General features: G+C 46.0%; 1 protein-coding gene across 2 annotated transcripts in view; it reads right to left on the bottom strand.

Moving 5' to 3' along the window:
• The window catches only part of SHC4 (SHC adaptor protein 4), a 125002-nt gene that overhangs the window by 56008 nt on the left and 41286 nt on the right, over positions 1–27708 (bottom strand). For both annotated transcript variants that reach the window (XM_063926041.1, XM_063926042.1), the window contains exons 3-6: positions 19167–19230; positions 16281–16400; positions 11977–12030; positions 10849–10900 (exon numbers count right to left, since the gene is read on the bottom strand). In XM_063926041.1, coding sequence (XP_063782111.1) covers positions 10849–10900; positions 11977–12030; positions 16281–16400; positions 19167–19230 — 290 coding nt within the window. The remainder of the gene's footprint in view (positions 1–10848; positions 10901–11976; positions 12031–16280; positions 16401–19166; positions 19231–27708) is intronic.

Raw genomic sequence — 27708 nt, 5'->3', positions numbered from 1 at the left:
TGGCCTATTGTCTCGGGTGACAGTGATTTACCGGTTTTCAAAAATAAGAGCATAATGCCATGTTATAAAAGGGGAAGAAATTTACGTGATTTGTTAGTTAAAACTAATATCACATACACTCCCGTAAATCCTAACATCTCATTCCTGTTGCAGAAGAAGAAGATGGGATGCTATAGATGTACATCTTGCACAACATGTAGTTTTATGGAGCCAGGTCCCTATTTTAAACATCCTCATACGGGGCGCAAGTTTAAAATTAATCACGTTTTAAACTGCACAACACAATTTGTGGTCTACATAATAGTGTGCCCCTGTGGGCTATATTATGTGGGACAGACCACTCGCACCTTTAGAGAGCGGATGGCTCTGCACCGCTCGGCCATTAAGGCAGCATTGGAAAACAAGGAGTGTGACCAACCGGTGGCCCGTCATTTTAAGGAGGTCCAACATACTTTGACCTCCTTGAGATATAAAATTATTGACCACATTCCTATAGATGTCCGGGGGGGCGATCGCAAAAAGCGACTTAGCCAATGTGAATCCAAATGGATTCACATCTTAGATACTATCTCCCCTAGAGGCCTTAATGAAAAGATTTCCTGGAATATATTTTTGTAGAACCTTGTTGGATAATCTGGCCTAGTACGATATAATAGTGAACCTATTTGTCCTAGGTAATACTTGAACTATTTAGTTCAATATTGATATATATGATTGGTAGTATTCGGCATGAGTATGACATTTTTCTTGCATACTAGATATAACTCATTTTTGTAAAATAAGTTAATGATAGCTTGACTTCAGATTAACTTCTTCAGACTCCATTTTTTAAACAATTTTATTATTGCACATGCACTTTGTATTAGCACTTTAAGATATATGAGCACAATGTATTTTGGTAATTCACATTAACAATTTGAATTTACATTAACAACTTGTTCTTGATTGCGTGTAGCCCTGTGTAGCGATCGCGATGCTGTCTCCTTAGTAACCGGAGTAGGCGGGATGGTGCGTCCCTAGTGACAGACGGGCAGGATGTACGTCAGCACAGGAATCCCTCCCACCAACGGCCGGGCGTGAGCAGCGAGCGTCCACACCGGGTGACATGCATCTTATAAAAGGTATGATCAACAAGGTTGTTTAATATGTTTCCTGCACTTGCACTTAATCAGACGTCCTGACGAAAAGGCCTGTGTGCCTTGAAACGTTGACGACACTTATGACAACTATGATGTATATTTAATACACTAATCCTTACTTATGGAATTTGGGAGTGCCGCCTCGCTTTTTCACAAAGACACTGGTAACTATATATATATGTATATATAAAAAATAGGTTCCCTGGGTTGGACTGGCTAGTCTTTTCCTAGGACAGGAACCAGGCGGCACTCCACGGGTTTAGTGTAGCAGTAAAACTTTTATAAATCCATAATAATTAAGGAAGCATTGTGCAAAGTGACCGACATTTCAACACCTCACAGGCGTTTTCTTCAAGGTGCCAATGCTAAATAGGTGCAATAAATATAAAAAAAATTATGCTGCGTATATATATATATATATATATATATATATATATTCAGTTCCACAGAATTCACAATGCTGAGTGATTAAAATTCTTTCAATTACCTCAGAGTCCTGACTCCTTCCGCCCTGGTCCCTGCTTGCCCCCCACCAGCAAGAAGAAAACAAGACGCGGTGGTGACAGAGATGCTGCGACCTATACAACATGCCCAGCCAGCCCCCAAGGTCATCTGTGCTGCCAGCCACGGGAGCGTGATTACATCACAGTCACGCTCCCATCAGGCCGGGTAATGGAGGCAGTGTTTTGCGGCTCACTTTCAGTCCTCCAGGCGCGACAGCGATGATGGAGACTTTCGCCAAAACTGGCTTTGTGTTTAAGTACCTCCGAGCAGTCCGCAGCGTACCCCCGGGGCTTCGCATACCACAGGCTGGAAACCGCTATTCTATGACATGGATCTTCAACCTGCGGCTCTCCAGCTGCTGTGGGACTACACATCCCAACATGCCCTTGCCTCAGTTTTAGCATGCCTTAATAGCAAATCTGTGACAGAGCATGCTGGGATGTATAATTCCACAGCAGCTGGAGGGTCGCAGATTGAAGACCCATGTTCAATCAGGAGGAATTACCTACACCCACCCAACTTCCTGCACGCAAGTATCACATCCAAAACAGACTCTAGATCTCTCCAGATTAAACAAGTTCATGAAAATCTGACAGTATCCCAAAGAAGCTGGTATACTTTAATGGATGGTTTGTGTCTTTCCGATTGCCAGTGACTTATTTGAATGCACAGTACTTCAGGAATATGTGCACTGTCCTACACAAATATAAATATACATTAAAATAAGATTTTAAACCTACCGGTAAATCTATTTCTCCTAGTCCGTAGAGGATGCTGGGTACTCCGTAAGGACCATGGGGGTATAGACGGGCTCTGCAGGAGATAGGGCACCTAAAAAGAACTTTGACTATGGGTGTGCACTGGCTCCTCCCTCATGCTCCTCCTCTAGACCTCAGTTAGAGAACTGTGCCCAGAGGAGATGGACAATACAAGGCAGGATTTAGAAATCCAAGGGCAAGATTCATACCAGCCCACACCAATCATACCATGTAACCTGGATCATACATAACCAGTTAACCGTATGAACAACAACAGTAACGGTCCAAGACCGATTTCAACTGTAACATAACCCTTATGTAAGCAACAACTATATACAAGTCTTGCAGAGTTTCCGCACTGGGACGGGCGCCCAGCATCCTCTACGGACTAGGAGAAATAGATTTACCGGTAGGTTTAAAATCTTATTTTCTCTTACGTCCTAGAGGATGCTGGGGACTCCGTAAGCACCATGGGGTTTATACCAAAGCATCCAATCGGGCGGGAGAGTGCGTATGACTATGCAGCACCGACTGAGCAAACGCTAGGTCCTCATCAGCCAGGGTATCAAACTTGTAGAATTTAGCAAAAGTGTTTGACCCCGACCAAGTCGCCGCTCGGCAAAGTTGTAATGCCGAGACGCCTCGGGCAGCCGCCCAAGAAGAGCCCACCTTCCTAGTGGAATGGGCCTTAACCGAATTTGGTACCGGCAATCCAGCCGTAGAGTGAGCCTGCTGAATCGTATTACAGATCCAGCGAGCAATAGTCTGCTTCGAAGCAGGTGCGCCAATCTTATTGGCCGCATACAGGACAAACAGAGCCTCTGTTTTCCTAATTCTAGCCGTCCTGGCTACATAAATCTTTAAGGCCCTGACTACGTCCAGGAATCTGGAATCCTCCAGGTCACTTGTAGCCACAGGCACCACAATAGGTTGATTCACATGGAATGAAGAAACCACCTTAGGCAAAAATTGCGGACGTGTCCTCAATTCAGCTCGATCCACATGAAAAATCAAGTAGCTGATTTTGTGTGACAAAGCCACCAAATCTGAACCTTAACAGAGCCTAATTTCAGGCCCATATCCACTCCTGTCTGTAGGAAGTGGAGAAACGACCCAGATGAAAATCTTCCGTAGGTGCATTCTTGGTCTCACACCAAGACACATACTTTTGCCAGATACGGTGATAATGCTTAACCGTCACCTCCTTCCTAGCCTTTATTAAAGTAGGGATGACCTCTTCCGGAATCCCCTTTTTCGCTAGGATTCGGCGTTCAACCGCCATGCCGTCAAACGTAACCGCGGTAAGTCCTGAAATACACAGGGCCCCTGTTGCAACAGGTCTTCCCTCAGAGGAAGAGGCCAGGGATCTCCTGTGAGCATCTCTTGTAGATCTGAGTACCAGGCCCTTCGAGGCCAGTCTGGGACAACGAGTATCGTCTGTACTCTTCTTTGCCTTATGATCCTCAACACTTTTGTGATGAGAGAAAGAGGAGGAAACACGTAGACCGATTTGAACACCCGCGGTGTTATCAGAGCGTCTACTGCCACTGCCTGAGGGTCCCGAGACCTGGCACAATACCTCTGAAGCTTTTTGTTGAGGCGTGACGCCATCATGTCTATTTGAGGAGTTCCCCAAAGACGTGTTATGTCTGCAAAGACTTCTTGATGAAGTCCCCACTCTCCTGGATGGAGATCGTGTCTGCTGAGGAAGTCTGCTTCCCAGTTGTCCACTCCCGGAATGAAGACAGCCGACAGAGCGCTTACATGATTTTCCGCCCAGCGAAGAATCCTGGTGGCTTCCGCCATCGCGACTCTGCTTCTTGTCCCGCCTTGGCGGTTCACATGAGCCACTGCTGTGACATTGTCTGATTGAATCAGAACCGGTAGGTTTCGAAGAAGACTCTCCGCTTGTCGAAGGCCGTTGTAAATGGCCCTGAGTTCCAACACATTGATGTGTAGACAGGACTCCTGGTCTGACCAAAGTCCCTGAATTTTTTTTCCCTGTGTGACCGCTCCCCATCCTCGGAGGCTCGCGTCCGTGGTAACCAGGATCCAGTCCTGAATTCCAGACCGGCGACCCTCCAGCAGGTGAGCACTTTGCAACCACCACAGGAGAGACACTCTGGCCCCTGGGGACAGAGTTATTTTCCGATGTAAGTGCAGATGGGACCCGGACCACTTGTCCAGAAGGTCCCATTGAAAAGTCCTTGCATGGAATCTTCCGAAGGGAATGGCCTCGTAGGCCGCCACCATTTTTCCCAGAACTCGAGTGCATTGGTGAACTGACACCCTTTTCGGTTTTAGCAGGTCTCTGACCATGTTCTGGATGTTCTGGGCTTTCTCTATTGGGAGGAAGACCTTAATTTGTTCCGTATCCAGTATCATACCTAGGAACGGTAGTCGAGTTGTCGGAATCAACTGTGACTTCGGTAGATTTAAAATCCAACCGTGTTGCTGGAGCACTCTCAGAGAGAGCGCCACACTGCTCAGCAATTTCTCCCTTGATCTCGCTTTTATCAGGAGATCGTACAAGTATGGGATAATTGTGACTCCATGCTTGCGCAGGACCACCATCATTTCCGCCATTATCTTGGTGAAAATCCTCGGGCCCGTGGAAAGTCCAAACGGCAACGTCTGAAATTGGTAATGACAATCCTGTACAGCGAATCTCAGGTATTCCTTATGGGGACATGAAGGTACGCATCCTTTACGTCCAGAGACACCATAAACTCCCCCTCCTCCATGTTGGCTATTATCGCTCTGAGTGATTCCATTTTGAATTTGAATCTTTTTATGTACAGGTTTAGGGATTTCAGATTCAAAATAGGTCTGACCGAACCGTCCGGTTTGGGACCACAAATAGGGTTGAGTAGTAACCTCTTCCCTGCTGGTGCAGGGGAACCTTGATTATCACTTGCTGTATACACAGCGTTTGAATTGCAGCTAACACTACATCCCTTTCCGATGTGGAAGCTGGTAGGGCCAATTTGAAAAATCGGCGTGGGGGCACCTCCTCGAATTCCAGTTTGTACCCCTGGGAAACTATTTCCAACACCCAGGGATTCAGGTCTGATCTGACCCAGGTCTGACTGAAAAGTCGAAGACGTGCCCCCACCGGTGCGGACTCTGCGTCATGCTGTGGGTTTTGGAGCAGCCGGGGAGGACTTTTGGTCCTGGGCACCTGCCGAAGCAGGTGCTCTTTTGCCTCTGCCCTTACCTCTGGCGAGGAAAGAGGATCCCCGACCTCTTCTGGACTTGTGCGACCGAAAGGACTGCATCTGATAGGGTGTTACTTTCTTTTGCTGTTGGGGAATATATGGTAAAAAATTTGATTTACCTGCTGTAGCTGTGGAAACCAGGTCCGTCAGCCCATCCCCAAACAATACCTCACCCTTATAGGGTAGTACTTCCATATGTTTTTTGGAATCCGCATCACCCGTCCATTGGCGAGTCCATAAGGATCTTCTCGCCGAGATAGACATGGCATTGGCCCTAGAAGCTAGCAGTCCAATGTCCCTTTGAGCATCCCTCATAAATAAGACTGCGTCTTTAATATGGGCTAGAGTTAAGAATATAGTATCCTTATCCATATTATCAAATTGATCTGTCAGCTCATCTGTCCAAGCTGCAATTGCGCTACACACCCATGCCGACGCAATTGTCGGTCTTAGCACAGCCCCCGTATGAGAATAAATACACTTTAAGGTAGTTTCTTGCCTGCGATCTGCAGGGTCCTTAAGGGCCGCTGTGTCAGGAGACGGTAGCGCCACTTTCTTGGACAAGCGCGTCAGGGCCTTGTCCACAGTGGGGGGTGATTCCCAAATCTCCCTGTCCTGCTTAGGGAAGGGGTATGCCATATAAATTCTTTTGGGGATCTGCGGTCTCTTTTCCGGAGTCTCCCAAGCTTTTCCAAAGAAATCATTTAATTCATGAGATGTGGGGAAATTAATAATCTGTTTCTTTTCCTTAAACATGTGTACCCTTGTGTCGGGGACCGAGGGTTCATCCTCAATATGCAACACATCCCTTATTGCCACAATCATACACTGAATGGTTTTAGTCACCCTAGGGTGCAATTTTACTTCGTCATAGTCGACACTGGAATCAGAATCCATGTCGGTAGTAGTGTCTTGTGTTAAGGGACGCTTTTGAGACCCCGACGGGCCCTGTGAGTCGGTCCAATCCGAGGATTGACCCCCTGATGTCCCCCCTAATTCAGCCTTATCAAGCCTTTTATGTAAAGATGCCACACTTGCATTCAACATATGAGTCGGCACAACCGACGGGGACACACCACTCATTTGCTCCACCTCCTCCTTTGAGAAGCCTTCCGCTTCAGACATGTTGACACCACGTACCGACACCCCACACACACAGGGATTAACCTACAAGGGGACAAAACCCCAACCAGGCCCTTAGGAGAGACAGAGAGAGAGTATGCCAGCACACACCCAGCGCTTCATAACACTGTGGAAAAATATGACCAGATAGCACTTTTTTATATAATAATATTCCAATTCCCACTCACTGCGTCGCCAATGTGCCCCCCTCCTCTTTTTTCCAGCCTGTGAAGTTCAGCAGGGGAGAGACCAGGGAGCCAGCGTTCAGCATGCAGCTTCTGTGGAGAAAATGGCGCTGGTTAGTGCTGAGGATCAAGCCCCGCCCACCCGACGGCGGGCTTCGTCCCAGTGCTTTTTTTATTAAAATGGGAGATTCTTGGATTTACTGCCTCCGCAGCCTAATCCATCTTAACATGCCCAGAAGTGAGGAATATTGCTGCCCCCCCCCCCCCCCCAGCGCCCTGCACCCTTCAGTACTGCTCTGTGTGTGTATAGTGGGAGCAATGGCGCGCAGCGGTACCTCATGAAGATCTGATGTCTTCTGCCGCCTGATGTCTTCTGCCTTCTCATACTCACCCGGCTTCTATCTTCGGCATCTGTGAGGAGGACGGCGGCGCGGCTCCGGGACGAACCCCAGGTGAGACCTGTGTTCCGACACCCTCTGGAGCTAATGGTGTCCAGTAGCCTAGAAACAGAGCCCAACCGTAAAGCCAGCCCTGCTTCTCTCTCCTCAGTCCCACGATGCAGGGAGCCTGTTGCCAACAGGACTCCCTGAAAATAAAAAACCTAACAAAATTCTTTTAAAACAGAAAACTTTGGAGAGCTCTCTGCAGTGTACCCTTTCTCCTCTGGGCACAGAATCTAACTGAGGTCTGGAGGAGGGGCATAGAGGGAGAAGCCAGTGCACACCCATAGTCAAAGTTCTTTTTAGGTGCCCTATCTCCTGCGGAGCCCGTCTATACCCCATGGTCCTTACGGAGTCCCCAGCATCCTCTAGGACGTAAGAGAAATATTCTCTTTTTTTTTATGACAGAAACAATTGCTATTACTAAAACCTAAAATAAATAGCCACAGGTGTAAGAGACAAAAAGATGCCATATACTGTATCATTATATGGAATAAGTGACAGAATTGGAAATGTATTCATAATAGAACTAATTAATTAGTAATATTTTACTGACGCTTATAACACTATTCACCACTAGATGGCACTGTGTATTTAGTTTTGCAAGACCAGCATCAAAAGCTGCTAATACATTTACAGGCACATTTTCAAATATGTGAAGGGGCATTACAAAGCGTTATCAGAGGAATTATTAATACCCCTTTTCCACTAGCGTAGCACGGGTCGCAGCCGTGTCGTCTGACACGGCTGCGACCCGTGCTACAGCACCCTGCAGACAGCACTCACCAACCCGGCAATTGCCGGGTTGGTGACGCGCTAGTCACGCGGCAGGGGCGTCGCTGGGAGATCACATGATCTCCCAGCGCCGCCCTCCCTATGCATTGTGAATGGGAGCCGTGTCGCCTCGACGCGGCTCCCGTTCACACTAGACGACACGGCTGCCTGTCAGACGACACGGCTGCGACCCGTGCTACAGCCCCCTGCAGACAGCGCTCACCAACACGGCAATTGCCGGGTTGGTGACACGCTAGTGACGCGGCAGGGGCGGCGCTGGGAGATCACATGATCTCCCAGCGCCGCCCTCCCTATGCATTGTGAATGTGAGCCATGTCGCCTCGACGCGGCTCCCGTTCACACTAGACAGCTAGCCGGGTTGAACACGTGTTCAACCCGGCTAGCTACCAGGGTAGGATTCCCGGATCACTTGATCCAGGAATTTGCCGGGAGACCCGTTTCCACTAGGGAAAAACACGGGTAAATGCGCGCCCCCGCGCATTTACCCGTGTTTAAAAGATCTAGTGGAAAAGGGGTATTATTAAAAGAACACTGTTTAGGACACGTGGGCACTCGCTGAGGCTGGAGGAGAGAAAATTCCGTACGCAACGGAGAAAAGAGTTCTTCACTGTTAGGGCAATAAGGATTTGGAATTCACTACCAGGGAAGGTAGTAATGGCGGACTCTGTAAATGCATTTAAAAAAGGATTGTATACATTTCTGATTGAAAAAGATATCCAAGATTATAACATTTAAAATATTGGCGTTGTTAATCTGGGTGTAACATGATTTATACATACCTCTCAACTGTCCCGATTTTGGCGGGACAGTCCCGTTTTTCACGGCCTGTCCCGCTGTCCCACCCGCGGGTCACAGTGTCCCGCGAGTGGGGGGGCAGTTGGGAGATCCCTTCCTGTCACTCGCTGCTCTGAGGAGAGCAGCGGTGAATAGATGCTGTGCGCATGCGCACAGCGTCTATTCACGGCAGAGAGGGACAGGGGGCACGGCCAGCAGCTCTCACAGTGCTGTTCATGCCCCCATAATGACGAAAACGGGGGCGTGACTTGCGATCGCGGCACTTGCCACACGGCCATACCCCTTTTCGGTGGGCCACGCCCCCTAATATCAACCGCGTGCCGGAGGCAGATGTCCCTCTTTCCATTCGCGCAAAGTTGGGAGGTATGTTTATAGTTATTAACTAGTCATAAAACATTACTTCAGGAGGTACATCATAATCAACACAACTTAATACGTTGAAGTTGAACACGATGGCATTTTGCCTCTATTCAACCTCAATTACTATGTTACTATGTTATTAAAGTCATTTTGCTATTTTTGTTGTATACCCACATGCTTTAAGTATCCCCAGGATGTATGAATGGTGTACTGCAGCAGATATGTGGTTCCGATATTGTGATATTTACCAAGCTCTGAAATGCTTTACTAGTCATTAGATGGTGTTAGCCCAGTGGTTCTCAAACTGGGGTGCCTTGGGACACTTGCAGGGGTGCCTTGGACTGGTGGTCCAGGCCCAATTCAAATTATTTATGGTCAATGTAATAGGCAAAACCAGTGCTGGTGGCTGCCAGTCATAAAATATGTGGACAAACAGAAGCAAATCCTGTCCCTCACCACATAACTGAATCTAAAGGTGCATAAACACGGTGCAATATGCACTTAACTCTCCTTATGATTTTGACTATATAGTCAAAATCGTAAGGAAAGTTAGAGCATATTGCACCGTGTGTACACAGCTTGCGATGCCGATGCGTGGTCCCACAAGAATAAATAGACTATAGTCAAAGTCGGGCATACAGCGCATCGCGCCGTGTGTGCACACCTTAAGGATGACATATAAAGACAATATACTGTACTTAATTTAATATTTCTTTCTACATTTCTAATAAAAAAAATTTTTGACACAGGGGTGCCATGAAAAAAATTCTGATGTTCTAGGGAGCCGTGATTCAAAAAGTTTGAGAACCACTGTGTTAGCCCATATCAGACTAAGGACTACAATAACACACTTTTTACCGAAAGAGAGATACTGTAAAAAGCTCCGTCAGCTCCAACTGATACATGAGTTTGGCTAGATGTAACTACTGGGGTATGGGTCGTTGGGTCGACACACATTAGGTCGACATGCATTGGGTCGACCACAAAAGGTTGACATGCACTAGGTCGACAGGGTTGTTAGGTCGACTTGTGCAAGGTCGACAGGTCAAAATGTCGACATGGTTTTTTTTTACTTTTTTGGTGTCGTTTTCTTCGTACAGTGACGGGGAACCCCAATTAGAGCACCGCGTCCCCTCGCATGGCTCGCGATGCTTCAGGCAAGGTGCCTTGCTCCGCTACCACTGCGCTCAGCACAGATTACTGTTCCCATTAGTAGTCCACGTGGATCATAAAGTATGAAAAAGGTCAAAAAATGGGAAAAAATCGTGAAAAACGCATGTCGACCTTTTGACCTGATGACCTTGCACATGTTGACCTAGCAAACCTGTCGACCTAGACACCCTGTCGACCTAGTGCATGTCGACCTTTAGTGGTCGACCCAATGCATGTCGACCTAACGACCGCAACCCAACTACTGGGATGTGGATAAACTCTGCCTTAAACCTGGTTCCAATCAACTTCAGAACTTATAGTATGTGATATGTCGCTTACTGAAAAGTTTGCAAGGTACAGGAATAATGTTATTATCATACCTCTTTGGTTTACTGGATCCTTGGCTACATATGCAATGTAGTCTGTTGTGTCCTAAAATAAATAAACAACTTATTATATGTATTCTTTTTTCTTTGTAAAGTTACTTGTAAGAGCATATACTGCATCACCAGCATATAAGAACACAAAGAGAAACAGAGAAATATGATGAGCAAAGCATAAGTGATAATGAATAGACTGAGACGGGGAGACATTCCACGCCTAAATGCGGTACTTTTGATGTTAACGTAAACCTCTCTCATTGGGGGTCATTCTGACCCGTTCGCTCGCTGCTTTTTGTCGCAGCCGAGCGAACGGTCCCTACTGCGCATGCGCCGGCGCTGTAGTGCGCCGGCACATGCCAGACGGCCAAAGGCCGTAGCAGGGCTGCGATCGCCTCTGCCTGATTGACAGGCAGAGGCAATCGCTGGGCGGGAGGAGGCGGAACGGCGGCGTCTGGCAGCCGTTTTGTGGGAGCAGTCCGGCCAATGCAGGCGTGGCCAGACCGAATGGGGGGCGGGCTGCAGCGGCTGCGTGACGTCACACGCAGCCGCTGCAGGCCGGGGAGCGACGAGTAGCTCCTGGCCAGCACACTAAAGCTGCGCTGGCCGGGAGCTACTCTTGTAGTGCGAAGGCATTGCCACTGTGCGATGCCTTTGCACTTCTGCGGGGGGGCCGGCACTGACATGCGGGGCGGACTAGCCCTGTGCTGGGCGTGCCCCGCATGTCAGTGTGAATGATCGTAGCTATTTAGCACAGCTACAATGAACTCGGAATGACCCCCATTGTGGCGTAATAACAAGCAAGAAAGCAGAGGTAGATTCTTGTCTTCAGATAATATACCTAGCAAAAAACACTAGTTTCAGTGGCTGTTGCTGATTTGCATACCTGATAGGAAACTGAACCAGTAAATGACAGATATGACTGAGAGTAAAAATGCCTGTTCACTGCAGCACTTTTATTATGGAAATATCATTTAAGAACGTAAACATGAAATATGAATTAGAATAAAAGAATGATAAAATAATTTAGTACTATGTGTTTGTAAATGAAGTAAGTGGTTAGTATAAAATGATAATGATCTGGAATAATATTGCATTTATCATAGTATAAATCAATAATATACTCACTGGATCTCCACCAGACGCAAATGATATTGACTGCATATGATGGTTTGCAACTACCTAGAAAATAAATGACACATATGTAGTGAATCTTACGGACTTTGTGCTTTAGGCCCTTACACACTAGGAGATTTTAATTTCAAAAGACTTTGACAACATCTCTGAAAGATATATCTTTCACCCAAAGTAGTGCATACACACTGAGCTATTTTCCCAAAGAGCAAGAGATTTTCGGGAGGCGAAAGACTTTGCTGAAAATCTTTCATTAGAAAGGCTATTTACATAATGGGCTGGGTTTGAATTCCAAGGGTGGGAGCATGGGCCATTGTAAAAAGGGGGACTGCTGCCGTAATGTGTGTAAATAGGGGGATGGTGCCGTAATGTGTGTAAAAAAGGGTACTGCTGCCGTAATGTGTGTAAAAAGGGGGACTGCTGCCGTAATGTGTGTAAATAGGAGGATGGTGCCGTAATGTGTGTAAAAAAGGGTACTGCTGCCGTAATGTGTGTAAAAAGGGGGACTGCTGCCGTAATGTGTGTAAAAAGGGGGACACTACTGCTGTAATGTGTAAAAAGGGGGACACTGCTGCCGTAATGTGTAAAAAGGGGGGACACTGCTGCCGTAATGTGTAAAAAGGGGGAACACTGCTGCTGTAATGTGTATAAATGGGGACACTGCCTGCATTTTATATATTATATATATATTATATATAAACATTGGTGGCCAGTGGTGCCAGAACATATACATTATATTACTGGCATACATATTCATTGGTGGGCAGTGGTGCCAGTAATATATACGTTGCTGGCCTCTGCCAGCAATGTATTTATTAATGGCATAAATAATCATTGGTGGGCAGTGGGGCCAGTAATATATACATTGCTGGCCTCTGCCAGCAATGTATACATTACTGGCATACAGTGCCGTAACTAGACATTTTAGTGCTGTGTGCAAGATAGGGCATCGTCGCCCCCCCCCCCCCTTTATATAAAATAGAGGCAGTGCACAACATAGGCGCGCAAAAAATATATAGGGGCGTGGCTTCATGGGGAAGGGGTGTGGCCACAACATAATACCAATTCATATTACGGTGCACAGTGGTCTCCATTATTCAAATTACACCGCATAGTAGCACCACTACACCAGGTAAAGCCCCTTTTACATATTACGTCAGCCAGTCCCCCTTTTACACACTAGGTAGATAGATAGATAGATAGATAGATAGATAGATAGATAGATAGAATAGATGTTACTTACCATCTGTCCGCTGGCTTAGGCAGTCAGGCTCCTCTGTGCTGGCAGCTCCGGAGGCAGGGGAGCAGGAGGAGGAGGGAGGGGGGCGCGGGAGCCGCAGCAGCGCTATGTAATTGGTAGTGGCGCCGCTGCAGCTGTCCCTCTCCTTCCATATAGGCTGGCCGCCGCCACTGTGAATGCTGGGATGCGCTTCCCTCATCCCGGCAATCACAGTGGCGGCGGCCAGCCTATGTGGAAGTAGAAGGACAGCTGCCTCCGGAGCTGCTCCTCTCCTCCTCCGGCGCATACAGGAGGCTTGTAATGAGTCAATTTGACTCATTACAAGCCGCTGACTTGGAATGTTGGCAATTGCGCCCTCAGAGCGACTGCGCTGTGTGTCAGGCACACCTGGCATACACGTAGTTACGGCTCTGCTAGTGGCATACATACTGTAATCATTGGTGGCAGTGGACTCACTGTATTGTGACTGCCAGTGCTGCTGCTGCTCCGTGCGTGAGTTCGGGCTTGGAGAGGGAGCAGGGCGGGTCCACCGGCTGATGCTGCTCCGTGAGTTGGGGCTTGGGGAGAGTGAGGGAGGGAGCGGGGCGGGGCCGGAGTGCAGGACAGATCATCCATCATCGCTCGGCGCGAGGTGGGCAAAACTTTGGCGGGAATTCAAATGTTTGAAAAGTCAGTTGGGTGACTTTTCAAACAATTGAATATCCCCCATTGTGTGCAAAACACAGGATTGCCCACCTTCTAGTGTGTTTGAAAATTAAGTAAGAACATTCACATTACATTTTGTGGAAAGGTCTGGTCATGTCGGCTTGGACCTAGTCGATTAATAAGGTGGTAGGTCTCTCTTTACTTTCCGTGTTCTATGATGAGATATGGATGATATCTAACATAGGTGGAGGGCTGGAGCACCACAACAGTTGAAGCTACAGTAGGCTTGATGAACCGTATAAAGACACATTGGTGTAAATTATTAGAAAATAATAGTTCAGGACTGTTTTGTGTGGGTGTTTGTATCATACCTTCACATTACCAGTCAAAGGATCAGCCACAAACTGAGTGGCCGATACAGAGTGGGTAGTAAAATGGGCACATCGTACAGTACTAAAAAGATATGTGCTCAGAAAAACAGAGCATTCTTTCACATACAGTATGCACAGATGTACACCTGAGCATGCAGACTACATCAGTAGCATATGTGCCTGGATTACTACTAGTCTTCATCATCATCTACAGTGCATACTTGCACCTATTCTAGGTACAAAATCTTTGTGTATACCGAACCCGCTCATCACTAGTGTATATATGCTTACCGAGCTGGTCTGCATGAGCCACATTTGTGTGCACATGCCCTTAATGACCTTTGCATACGCCTTTTTGCAGCCCTGTCTCTTCTCCTGCTATGTAGATGTGACTACAGTGCATTTAACTCTGCTTTATTGTAATTGTGTACGCTCATTTTCTGAGCATGTGCAGTGCAAATTCATGCAGGATAGGCTACGCAAATAGGTGTAGGTGCAACCCAGCATTACCCCCTTAACAAATGAACTTGCATGGTTGTATGGGATGTAACGGTAGTCAGCTGGGCTTTGCATGACACTGACACATCCCATGCAACTGTGCTGTTCACTACTTTTAAAAAGGTAATCCATTCTGAACATGTAGAGAACCCCCCAATACACACACAGTGATGTATAGCAGCTTATTAAAGCCAGTGCCACAGTTAGGACCTACAGGCCCTGGGGGGTGGGGTTTATGCTGTTGGGGAGCCAATACCATTTAGGGGGCAGAGGATATTTCACTGCGTCAGGGTCTATTGGCACCAGTGTGGTGGGGGTTAACGTTACAATGGGGAACACGGGGAGGGGGGAACTGGTGATGAGAAACCCCCCATGGCATAAATTTTCTAATGAAAACCATGAATACTGTTTTAAAAATCTACAATTTTTGAGGGTCAATTTGTAAAAAAACAAACACCCCAATTAAGTGAGTATTAAAGTTACCAAGAGATCCATTTGCTACCCTTAGATGTAGAGGATCCACCAGCATTTTAGACAGATAGAAAATGTGGGAAAATTACTTCTTGTGATGAACAATTTCTCACCATTAATCTTATCGTATATTTAGAATAAGAATATTTGTGTTCTAAATCAAATAAATCCATTTTGACTATCATTCCTATTCTTAGAAGTGGTTTGCATCTGTAGTTATGAACATTTTGTGAATTTGTGTTTCAATCCTATGTTTGAATCTGAATGTTTATCTGAATGTTCATTGTCTTGCAGTATTTCAATAAAAATAATAATTAATAATAATAATAATTTTGACTCAGCAGTGAGGCCATATAACTGGGGGTATCCGGTCTCTAGGTCAACCACACTTAGGTCAACAGTCATTAGGTCAACCATTATTGGTCGACATGGCCACTAGGTCGACATGGCCACTAGGTCGACATGGAAAAGGGTCGACGTGAGTTTGTCACTTTTTTAACTTTTTCATACTTTACGATCCACGTGGACTACGATTGGGAATAGTAATCTGAGTGAAGCGAGCCATGCGAAGGGTCACGGTGCACTAATTGGGGTTCCCGGTCACTTTACGAATAAAACTACAATAAAAAATAAATAAATAAAAACTCATCTCGACATTTTTCCATGTTGACCTTCTTCATGTCGACCTAATGACTGTGTCGCCCTATTTTAGGTGTCAACCTAGTCACTGTCGACCAATAGTGGTCGACCTAATGACTGTGGACCTAAGTGTGGTCGACCCTATGATCCACACCCTAACTGGGTTCCCCCAGGACCATTGTCTGATATGGATAGTCACCTGACATGAACTGATCTAATTTCTTAAAGTAGTTACTGTACAACAATGAAGAGTCATATAAATGAATGTCCTTTATAACATAATAGCATATAAAATAAACTGTAACTCAATAACAAATGACAGTGCCATGCATTAAGTGAGTGTGGCCACTAGTGTGTGAATCTTTGCTCTAATACTCTATATACACATAGCATATTGTACTAGACAGGTTTCCATGCTGTCTTCCTACACGTACCTGCTGTGTGTCGATATTTGTCAGTGTAAGGCTGTTTGTTGAGATGGTCAACTTGACATTCATCCCAGAAAACTGGAGGTTGCTCTTCCCCAGTACCGAGGAAAGAAATTTTAGAGGTGGCTATATTTAAAAAAAAAACAAAAAAAAACATCAGGGATACATTTACTTAAAACTTTCAGGAATAGACTGGACATAAACCTCATAAAATTTACACACAAACACACACACACACACACACACACACACACACACACACACACACACACATATATTTATTTTTTGTAGATGTATGGTTGTATGTTTTATGGTTGTAAAGGAGTGATACAAATATTTATAATAAAGTAGGGGATGATACAAAAAAAAACTAAAATGTCAAGGTTCACTGCCATATTCTTGGATATTCATTCTGCTCTCTCTCCGCTACTACCAACATGCTCCAGCAATGTCTGCCTAATTCTCCTCACTCCTAATGACCTAATCCAGCAATGACTGTCTCACGCCACTCTCTCCTGACAACCTGTTGCAGCAATGTCTGCCTCGCTCTACTCTCTCCTGACGACCTGTCTCTCCTGTGACCTGGTCCAGCAATGTCTGTCTCACTGTCCTCTCTAATGTGACTTGGTCCAGCAATATCTGACTCTCTCCTTTGCTCTTGACAACCTGGTCTAGCACTCTCCTCACTCCTGATGACTTGGGCCAGCAATGTTTGCCTCACTCTACTTGTTTCTGATGACCTGGTACAGCAATGTATGCCTCACTATCCTTTCTCTTGATGCCATTAAAAAGAAATGTCTATTTTCGCAGGCGTCCAGGAGATTTTTCCCTAATTTGCGATTCTTCTGGAATTTCCAGGAGGCTAGGCAAGTTTGGGTGAAACTCATGAACTCAGGACCCTGGGAAGTAAACTTTTGTGATGGGTTATACTCTGATATTCCACCCTGAATTTTAGGGAGGACTTTAGTCATTAAGCAGTGTGAACATTGTTACAACTACTGTATTACATGTTTTCACTGGATTGGTCCTCAGTGCATGCATTTACTCCATACTTGCCTTATCGCCTTTAATATTCAAGAAACTCCCAGGAGAACTCTCATGGACTCCAGGACATTAGACTAGCTACAAACTGGGACATTGCACAGCGGGGGCCGGGGAAGTGATAATGCACTTTGTAACACCCCCCACACCCACCACCTACATGTGCATTCTCTCTAGGGCAGAACCGGGAGCAGACTGAGGTGACCCCCTACTAGTAGAAAATGAAAGTCTTTACACTTTTGGACTTGGCTGACATATTAACTTTTATCCACATATATTTGTAGCTACTGATTGAACTTAACAAAAAGCAGACCTAGATTGAGAAACACGGATCCGGGGGTGGTGTGTGTGTGTGTGTGTGTGTGTGTGTGTGTGTGTGTGTGTGTGTGTGTGTGTGTGTGTGTGTGTGTGTGTGTGTGTGTGTGTGTGTGTGTGTGTGTGCGTTCATCGCATTACACATTATAAAGTTTATCAGGATTATTTAACATGTTCTACAACATTTGTTGATTGTCTTGATTATGAAATTAGACAATTGTCTTGACGGGCGACTTATGCACCAATTTATAATCAAAGGCTGTGCATTTTCCATTAAAGATTCTTTCCTCGAAATGGTCATACAGATGATAATTTCACTACAATCACAGAGAACAAAGAAGCCTTTGAATATGGCTCGTAGATCACATGTATGAAATATCATGCTTAATTCGTACTGGGGAATGAACAGACTTGTAAACTGACCTCTGCGGACCTTGTTCTTAGTAAAATAGCAGAGATGCAAGTAGGCTTCTTAGTACTTAATGTGGACCCTGCTTCTTTCAAAGGAGGAAACTGATTTAATTCTGTTACAGATGGAGGTAATGATGCTCTACTTGCATTCATAATGCAGAAACAAAGAATCTCTTAGTCGCTAGTCAGGGTAAAATATCTGACGTATATTCTGTTTTTCGTAAATACTGGTGATACCAGTGATCTTTTTATTGCCGTGATTGGGGAATTTACAATTAAGTGGCCCCTACTTAGGGTTGCCAGATCATTGCTTTTAGAAGCTACACATGAATTACACAGGTCCTGTGGCTGATTAATACAAGTCAGTCAGCCACAAAATCTATGCAATTCGTACAGTAGGTGTCCCTTATTAAAGGGATGATCTGGCAACTCTACACCTACTGTATATCTGCATTCAGTGCTCTGCAATAAGACAGATGAGAAAGGAAATGTAGGCAGCAACTTGTTAAATACAGATTTGTTCTCAAACCAAAAGTGCAGTGGATATTTAGCTGAAACTTACAGCAAATGCAGCTGGAAAAACATCAGTAAAGGAATGAAAACATGCTTGGTGTAAACACAGGTCTATCCAGAGAACAAACAAATAATTAAAATGGGCTGATTAAATAAGCCAATTGGTCTTTATCTGCATCAACACTTGTAAGAACATTTTACAAGCCACACATGTGGCCTTTAGGTCCCTACGGGGCTGTTCATTACTTTTGTTTTAAGAGAAAGACACACATTCAGCAATACACTATCCCTCTTGTTATGGAATACAAGCCCTAGCAGTAAGGTGAATTGGTCACAGAGGATGCTGGACGAGAGAGCATCCATTTAGGGACTATCCTGTTGCTTCAGTGGTGTAAGTGTATAATGATGAGGATGTGAAGGACGGTTACAGAGAACACCTAGGGGAAGAACAACTGGGTTGCTAGGAATCATGAAATGAAACGTTAACTATACTGCTACAAGGGGATGCGGTCACATGACCGGCGGTCAGTTACTTAGCACCATATAATAAGCCATTTGAATATCTGTTTACTCCTGTTTGAGATTTATTACTATGTGTTTACTAATAATTACCTTCCGTTTCTTGGCAGCTCCTTTAGCACAAGGACTGGCTTCACAGAGGCGACTTATTGCTTCCCTGTAGACAATTTAAAACATAACATATTTCTCTTATAATAAGTAGTAATGGCAACTATTACATATTAGTTTGTTCTTTAGAATTTTATTGTAATTTTACCTGTATTTATTTGACGTCATAGGCATCTGCTCTTTTTATTCAGTGCTTGTAATATTATTGGTCACAAGTAGCCTACATTATAGCAACGTGTGCTAAATTGTGGGAGATACATTTTACAATTACTGGGGGCCGTTTCTAAGTCAAATGTCTATGTACTATTTCTTTGAGAGAGATAAAGTGGACAGAGATAAAGTACCAACCTTACTCATTTTTCAAACACAGCCTGTAACATGGCAGTTGGGAGCTGATTAGCTGGTACTTTATCTCTCTCTAAGACGAAGTACATAGACCCCAATGGATATTAAGGTAATTACAAAAAGGCAGCACAGCACAGAACATGCGATTTCATGTGCACACCACCAATGTAAAAAAGCTGGTCAGTGTACTTGTTATGTGTACAACTGTAAATTGGTGCACGGTGCCCAAAACATCTAACTACAAAACAACAGCTGACTCTATGTACATTGTGCTAAAAAGATAACATGCATGTTCACACTGAAATAACCAACTTAGGCGTAATGACAATGTATATGATTCTTACACTCTGCCTTAAAGGTTTTCTTCAACATGAAACATTTCCTTTGCCTTTGGTGGATACCTGTTTAGTTACCAGTAGCTGTGCTTGCCTAGTAACCATGCTTCAGAATTGAATACGCACACTATACGTTTTGAACTAAGGTGGTCATTTCGAGTTGTTCGCTAGCTGTTTTCGGTCGCTGCTCAGCGATCAGCCCAAAAGAGGCACTTCTGCGCATGCGTATGCGGCGCAATGCGCATGCGTATGCGGCGCAATGCGCACGCGCAACGTACTTTCACAACAGCCGAAGTAATTTCACACAAGGTCTAGCAGGCGTGGCTGGCCGAACGCAGGGCGTGTTCGTGACGTCAAAACAGGAACTAAATAGTCTGAAGTGATTGCAAGGTAGGAGTAGGTCTGGAGCTGCTCAGAAACTACACAATCTTGTTTTTGTAGCCGCGCTGCGATCCTTTCGTTCGCACTTCTGCTAAGCTAAGATACACTCCCAGAGGGCGGCGGCTTAGCGTTTGCACGGCTGCTAAAAGCAGCTAGCGAGCGAACAACCCGGAATGAGGGCCTATGCTCCAAGCCTTTGACAAAGTTCCTGGGTCTGGTTACTTGGAACACCGAAGATATAGTTGGCTGACTGTAATGTGCTATACAGTGGTAACATACTATAGTACTGCATATTATAATTCACTATGCTGAATGGTGGTTATAAGATGGCTAGCAACTCAACAACTACTAAAATTAGGTATTCTACATACAGTTTATATGTGTGGAAAAGGGGATAAAGCCATTGTTGTAGGGCATAGTAGCGTACTTAGACATCAGATCATTATATCAAAAGAAGAAACGTAATAGACAGCTTTCTATATACAAGACATAACTTTTAAGTTTGTGCCTGTTTATGATTATCAAACACTTTTTAAATGATTTATTATACCATTGCTTCTCCTGATTTGAACCTTCAGTGCAGTTTATTGTTCTAGTGTTTCTACTGCTTAGAATATGTGCATCTCTAAATTAAATGTAACATTTTCACAGTATCATATTACTGTCTTTTTTCAACTACCTTGGTGGATATGACGTGTTAAGACCTTGCACTAACATATTGCTCTCCTTTCATGTTTCTCAAATTCATTAGGGCATCATTTCTCATTTGTGAATATTGTAACATAGAAATTCATCAAACAAAACATATTCACACTGTAGTGACATTAACATCCCTAACATATCAGGACAATAGAATGAAATCTCCCTTTCAGTCCTTTTTTTTTGTTTTTCTTACAAAGCCTCAAAGCTACAGAAAGTCACTAATCATAAAAGAAGATCCCCTATTCCCAAATCAAATGAGTCATTGGTGGATGCCAATCGAGGGATGACTAATTGGTTAATTGTCCCAAACAGACGGATATGACTGGAAAACTTCATTTTGTATTTTACTGCATTTTTTTTTAAACTTCTTAATTTTCTATCTCTGCTGTTTTTCCCACTCAGTCATCACAATTACACTAGCCCTCTTTGTTCATTGTAACTTGTGGAGAACAGAGAGATGATATAAGTACAAAATTCTATCGAAAAAAATCGCTTTTAAGCAGAAAAAAGCAATGCTCTTCACTGAACAGAAAGCTTTATTGTTCGAACAAAACGGAAACATTTCATCAGAACAAAGATAGTTATTCAGCAAAAATCTGTCAAACGTAAAATGCAGTTGCGCTAAAAGGCATTATTGTCTAGTTCTGGGAATGAGCATGGGGTGAAACCTATTCCTGCACAGATTGCTACAGTTCTTCAATTATTCTTGCTTGGTTCATGCCAGTGCAAAAGTGGTTGTAAAATTTGGGAACACTTACGAAGTTAAGCAATATTTAGGTCACAAGACTATTTTGTAAAGTGAGGTTTGTTTGAGTAAGGCGAGTAGGACATAGCTTGCCAAAAAGGGTCACAGTATTTGGAGTTCACCTCAAAATATTTACATCCCCCACCTCTGGAGCAGTAGTTCCAAGTAAAAAATGCAACTTTATTTAAACACTGTTGTTATAAGAAATGCAAAGCCAAAACACTGGACGGGATATTTTAAGCATCAGATTTTGAATGCGATACATCAAGCCACTTACTGCATGCATAGCGGCATATACTGTATAAAGGCCTTATGCGTGTACAACTGCAATAAAAATGGAAAGGACAGCTCTTCCAATAAAAGCTGTCCTTTGCATTCTGAGGTTTATAACCTGGGAGCATACTTATCTACTCTCCCAGAATGTCCAGGATGCTGCCGAAAATCAGGTGACTCTCTCGACCCCCCAGAAGAGTGGGTAAATCTCCCGGCTGGCGGTCACCCCCTCCCCCCCCCCCCCCCCCCGCACCCACTCATAACCCCCCGCAGTCAGAAGGGGACAATGATGTGATTTGCACTGAATCACATTATCATGGCCTCCTGTACCACCAAACCTCAGCACTGGGTATCGGGGGCAGGGCCACAATGACGCGATTTCATGAGCAGTCAGAAATTTGTCAAGTATGCCGGGAGTCCTTACTGCGCATGGCGCCCATTGACGTGCACATGTGCAAGCAGTTGGAGGTTCAGAGGGAGTGATTCAGACCTGATCGTAGATGTGCTCAATTTAGCACATCTACGATCTGCTTCCCTAACATGCGGGGGGGGGGGGGGGGGGGGGGGGACGCCCGCCCCGTATGTCAGGCCCTACCACGCCGCACAAGTACAAAAGCGCTTTTGTACTTGAAGAGTAGCTCCCAGCCAGCGCAGCTCTTGCGCGCTGGCCGGGAGCTACTCATCGCTGCCCGGGTCGCAGCAGCTGTGTGTGACGTCATATAGCCGCCGCGCCCTGCCCTCCCTTAAACAGCGGCCAAACGGTGCCGGTCCATCCCCACATTGCAGCCCCCTAGAATGCAATTTGGACTACAGTACCAGCAGGCCACAGCGGATATCTCTGACAGTTTTCAGAGGTTTGACTGCATTTTTGGGTTTCATACATCTCACCCCCTGACTGCAATAATTGATATTCATAACGGCATACACTGCAGGGCTTACACTAATGTTCTAAGCTAAACGTGTAAAGACCCTCATTTTAAGTGTATTTATTTACTAATGGCTAATCTAGTACAGTATGTGACCTTCCAATGAATATATATTGTATATACAATGAAGGATTGTGATAACTGGGAGTTATTTTGGAGTCAAGTTTAGTGCTATTTTGGAGTATGTACTGGATTAGTAATGCATTCTTGGATCTAGTGATACTGAAGGTAGTGGTGTTCTCATATAGTAATACTAGGTGATTCATCTCGCCCTACGGGCGCTCTTCACACCGTCGTAAGGGGCTACTCCCCTTTAACCCTTGCACGCCCTTGTGGTATGCAATATTTGTATTATATGGAGTATTACCTCCAATCATAATTGTGTGAGTGGTTAAATATTGCACGGACAAAGGGCGTGCGATGGTTAAGGGGTCGTAGCCCCTTGCAATGGTGTGAACAGCGCACGCAGGGCCTGATGAATCATCTAGTAGGTGCTGTGGTTGGGAGAGTGGCGGGTGCGGGGGGGACACGGATGGGGCAGTGGGTCCAGGGGCGCCGCGGGTGGGGGAGGGGTGGTTGCGGTGGTGCTGCGGGTGGGGGAGGGGCTAGTGTGGTGGTGCCGTGGGTGCGGGAGGGGTGGGTGCCGCAGGTGGGGGTCCGGAGTCACCGCAGGTGCGGGGGTGCCGCGGGTGGGGGAGGGGCAGGTGCGGGGGTGCCGCGGGTGGGGGTCCGGAGCCACCACGGGTGGTGGAGGAGTGTGTGTGGGGATGCTGCGGATGGGGCCCGGAGGTACTGCGAGTGGGGAAGAGGCGGGTAATGCTTCTCCTGCTTCTTCTCCTGGAAGCAGCTAAGCTGCTGTCCTCTGTTTGGCAGGGGCTCTCCCGGAGACTCACACAGCAGTCAAGTAGCCAGTCACTATTGTTAGCGCCGGTGTCCCAACGCACCGCATTACATGGAAGAAGATGCACTCAATAAACTACAGCTCCCAGCAGCCCTTTGCACCATAATGCTCTGGCACTAAGGGCTGCTGGGAGGTGTCGTTTATTTAGTGTGTCTACTTCCCTGTAATGCTGCGCGTTGGGACACCGGTGCTAACAATAGTGACTGGCTGGCAGAACTGACTGACTCGCTGGATCAGTGTAAAAGGTGAGAGTGCTGTGTAGTGTCAGTGACACTGCACACCCACTGCACTGCACAGCACTGTCACCTTTTACACTGATCAGCGTCCAGACATTACCATCTGCGACATCACCCACTCTATCTGTTACATTAGCCATCTCGGGGCTTCCAGGCCGGCAGGCCAGGTTCTGTGTTGCGGAGTCAGGGTGTCAGGGGATCTGAGCGCGACTGTGGCGGGGAGGCACTTCTGTGACATCACGCGCAGAGGAGGCTCCGGGGCTCAGAGAGTATGTGGCGCAGGGAGGGCTATGAAAGCTTTCCGCTGCGCCACTTTCATACACATCTATGCCGGTGGCCGCAGCAGCTTTTGTTCCACCTGCGCCACAGCTAGGGAGTGGGGATTGTTGATGCCGGAGGGGCAGACGGATTGGCAGCAGGACATAGGGGGTCATTCCGACCCGTCTGCACGCTGCTGTTTTTCGTAATGGTGCAAACGGGTTGGTTCTGCACATGCACGGCAGCCGTAATGCGCAGGCACGTCGTTGCCCAGCGACGACCGTCGCTGGGCAATGACATGAAGAACGAAGAAAGCGATCGCTGCCACGATCGCAAGAAGATTGACAGGAGGAAGGCGTTCCGGGTTTTCTGGGAGTTGTGCAGTGAACGCAGGCATGTCCAAGCGTTTTCAGGGCAGGTGTCTGACGTCAATTCCGGGACCTGACAGGCTGGAGACATTGCAGCGGGTAAGTAACTCCAGAGCTACTCAGAAACTATACAAAATGTTTTTGCATAGCTCGGCTGCACAAGGGTTCGCAGCCTTGCTATGCAAAAAAAACCCTACCCCATAGGCGGTGTCTAGTTGATCGCACGGGCAGCAAAAAGTTGCTACGTACGATCTACTCGGAATGACCCCCAATTAGGACGCTGCAGTAAAAGGATTTTTTGTTTTCCCTATCTACAGCGCAGAGACTTGCTGCAGATGCAGTGGCATACCCTCCAACTGTACCTTTTTGACAGGTACAGTACCTTTTTTTTTATGGTCAGTACCGAATTTTTGCTCTCTAAACTTCCATTGAAAGTATAGGAAAAGGGGCCTGGCCCCGCCACTGTACCCGTGGCCACGCCCCCTTTTCGAATTTGTCGCTATTTTTATGTGTAAATTGTTGGAGGGTATGTTGCTCATACTTGCCTACCCTCCCGGAATGGCCGGGAGGCTCCCGAAAATCGGGTGACCCTCCCGGCCCCCCGGAAGAGCAGGCAAGTCTCCCGATTACAGGGGTCCCCCCCTGCCCGGCTGCCCACTTAGCGAGTGAAGTGGGCGGTCCGGACAGGCGATGACGCGATTCTTGTTGAATCACGTCATGCAAGCCACGCCCCACACTGTATAATGCCGGTAATTGCGGAATTACACAGTGGGGGGCGTGGCTTGCATGACGCGATCCAGCAGCCACGCCCCCGTCCCTCCTCTGCCCCCCCCCCCCCATGCCGCCTCCGCCCCTCCCCCGTGCCGCCTCCTGTCCGCCCCCCTCCTCACATCAGCTCACTGCCCGCCCCCCTGCTGAGCCGACTGGCTGCTCTCTCCCGGAGAGAGCAGCCCAAAAGTCAGCAATTATGATGTTGCTGCAGATGCAGTCGGCCTATTTTGGGGTGTGGACCTGAAGCTGCAGCTCCATCAGCCCCATTGTTAATCCTGCTCTGTGAATACACAGCAGCCAAAGGGCAGAACCTCCCATTGGATGTAACCTGTGTGGGAGGGCGTTTCTCGCCCAATCAGCTGTGGGCTGGGTGTGATAGACCTGCTGCTAACCCAATGAGAGCTCCTAGCCACGTCCAGCGTTATCCACACAGTCACAGAGTCACAGATCTGGGCTAATATATAGGAGATACTTATGTTACTTTAAATTTAGGAGATTATTTATTCAAGTCTGTAAAAGCAAAAATCGTGTAAAACATCCCTTTTGCAGGAACAGTAACACAATTTTGCTGTTTTCAATGCTATTAGCCAGAGATATTGCAGAAATCTCCAGCATTTACTAAACATTAATTACTTTAGCATGTCCCTATTGTTCTCTATGGGGACATGATATGGGACTATTTAACAAGCTCCTAAAAACTTAAAGGGGGTACACACAGGGAGATTTCTCCAGGAGATGTATGCTGAGCAATGTAGCACAGATCGATCAGCACACATCTCAGGACGCTCCTATATACACAGCGTGATGTGTGCTGATCGAGGGTGGGGGGAACGCTCACTTTACCCAGCGGTGGAGTGAGCGATCTAACTAGATTTGACATGCATGCCAAATCTAGAGCCGGCAATAGCGACGCGCAGCACCACACATCACTGTCGCTGGCACCCTACACACGGAACGATGTGTACTTAATTTCTAAGCAATCTAGTCAGACTGCTTAGAAATTAAGCACACATTGCTATGTGTGTACCCCCTTTAGCTTTTCAGTGCTTGTCTCCATTAGATAATGCCATCTATAGATTGTGTTTGCCCACTTTCCCCTATTGACAAAGCTATGATTATAGTGGTTTCTGTACACCAGGACAACGTCTTACCAGAACACCTATCCTGCCTGAACATTTTTGATAAATAGAGCTCAAAATATTTTGTACTATCTTTTGGCCCATGCATTGCCAGGGTTGTTTTTACGTTTTTGTATCTCTCCTCCCTTTACACCAGCATTCCCTGTCTATCCTCCTTCATGTATCCCACAGCTCCGTCTACCTCGTGTCTGGGTCGCTGCAGAGGCTCCTACTGTATATTTGTCAATATAGGAGAGGAACAGCGTTTGGTGTTTTTGATCGGTTTTTAGTCTTGTTGGTTATATCAGTGGGCACTTGCTGTGCAGGTTGGGTTCAACATGCAGATGCCAATGGGATGACATCATTTTTTCTTACCCCCTGTCTGGTTCTGTTATTTAGATTAGGAAGTCAGCTGCAGTCTCCATCTTAATATTTTAGAGAGAAGATGGATTAGTCTTAAAAGCTTCCCTTTGGAATACTTTATACTAGCTGTTCTACCGTTCTTCGCACGGTAGTTTCTGATTTTCATTTACAACATGGTTGTAAATATAAATGAGTGTTAAAAATTTGGTAAATCTATAGAGATGTAAATATGAGACGTCTTAATGTAAGTAAATATTAATCCATGGTTCTTGGCGTTACCCAAGGAGCACCTGCAGCAGATATGGTAAAAAGTGACAGGACCATTTTTGTACTTTATTAATTTCTACACACTGGAGGTGCAATACAAATTTTGATCCGATTGTCTGTTTGGCGTTATCATTCAAGCCACGCATGGGTAATGATGTCATTATGTCTTCCCCCTGTTCATCCCCTTGGGGAGGTTTATTAAAATTCTGATTACTTAGTTTTCCTATTTCCCACGTGAAGAATCTCTACAGATGGAGCTGCGCTCATCTGAGGCGGTTCTATCGCAAACGTGCACTCCCGGCGTGACTAGGCGATCCGTCCGCCTAGCCATGCCGGAGGGAACAGAGACACTCCCATTCAGAGCGTCTCTGTCCGGTCCTGTGGATGGAGACTCTCTCCATTCAAGTGAATGGGGCGCGTCACCGTCGCGGGGACATGTGCCCGGCCGGACGGGGACGCTCCATTTGTATGTTAAATTTCAGCTGCCTAACATATTGGGAAGTAAGAGAATTAATAAGTCTTTCGCATTTATATATAG

Source organism: Pseudophryne corroboree, chromosome 6 (genome assembly GCF_028390025.1).
Source record: "Pseudophryne corroboree isolate aPseCor3 chromosome 6, aPseCor3.hap2, whole genome shotgun sequence".
Classification (NCBI taxonomy): Eukaryota; Metazoa; Chordata; class Amphibia; order Anura; family Myobatrachidae; genus Pseudophryne; species Pseudophryne corroboree.
The sequence above is the reverse complement of the archived record's forward strand: the minus strand, read 5'-3'. Positions and strand labels throughout refer to the sequence as shown.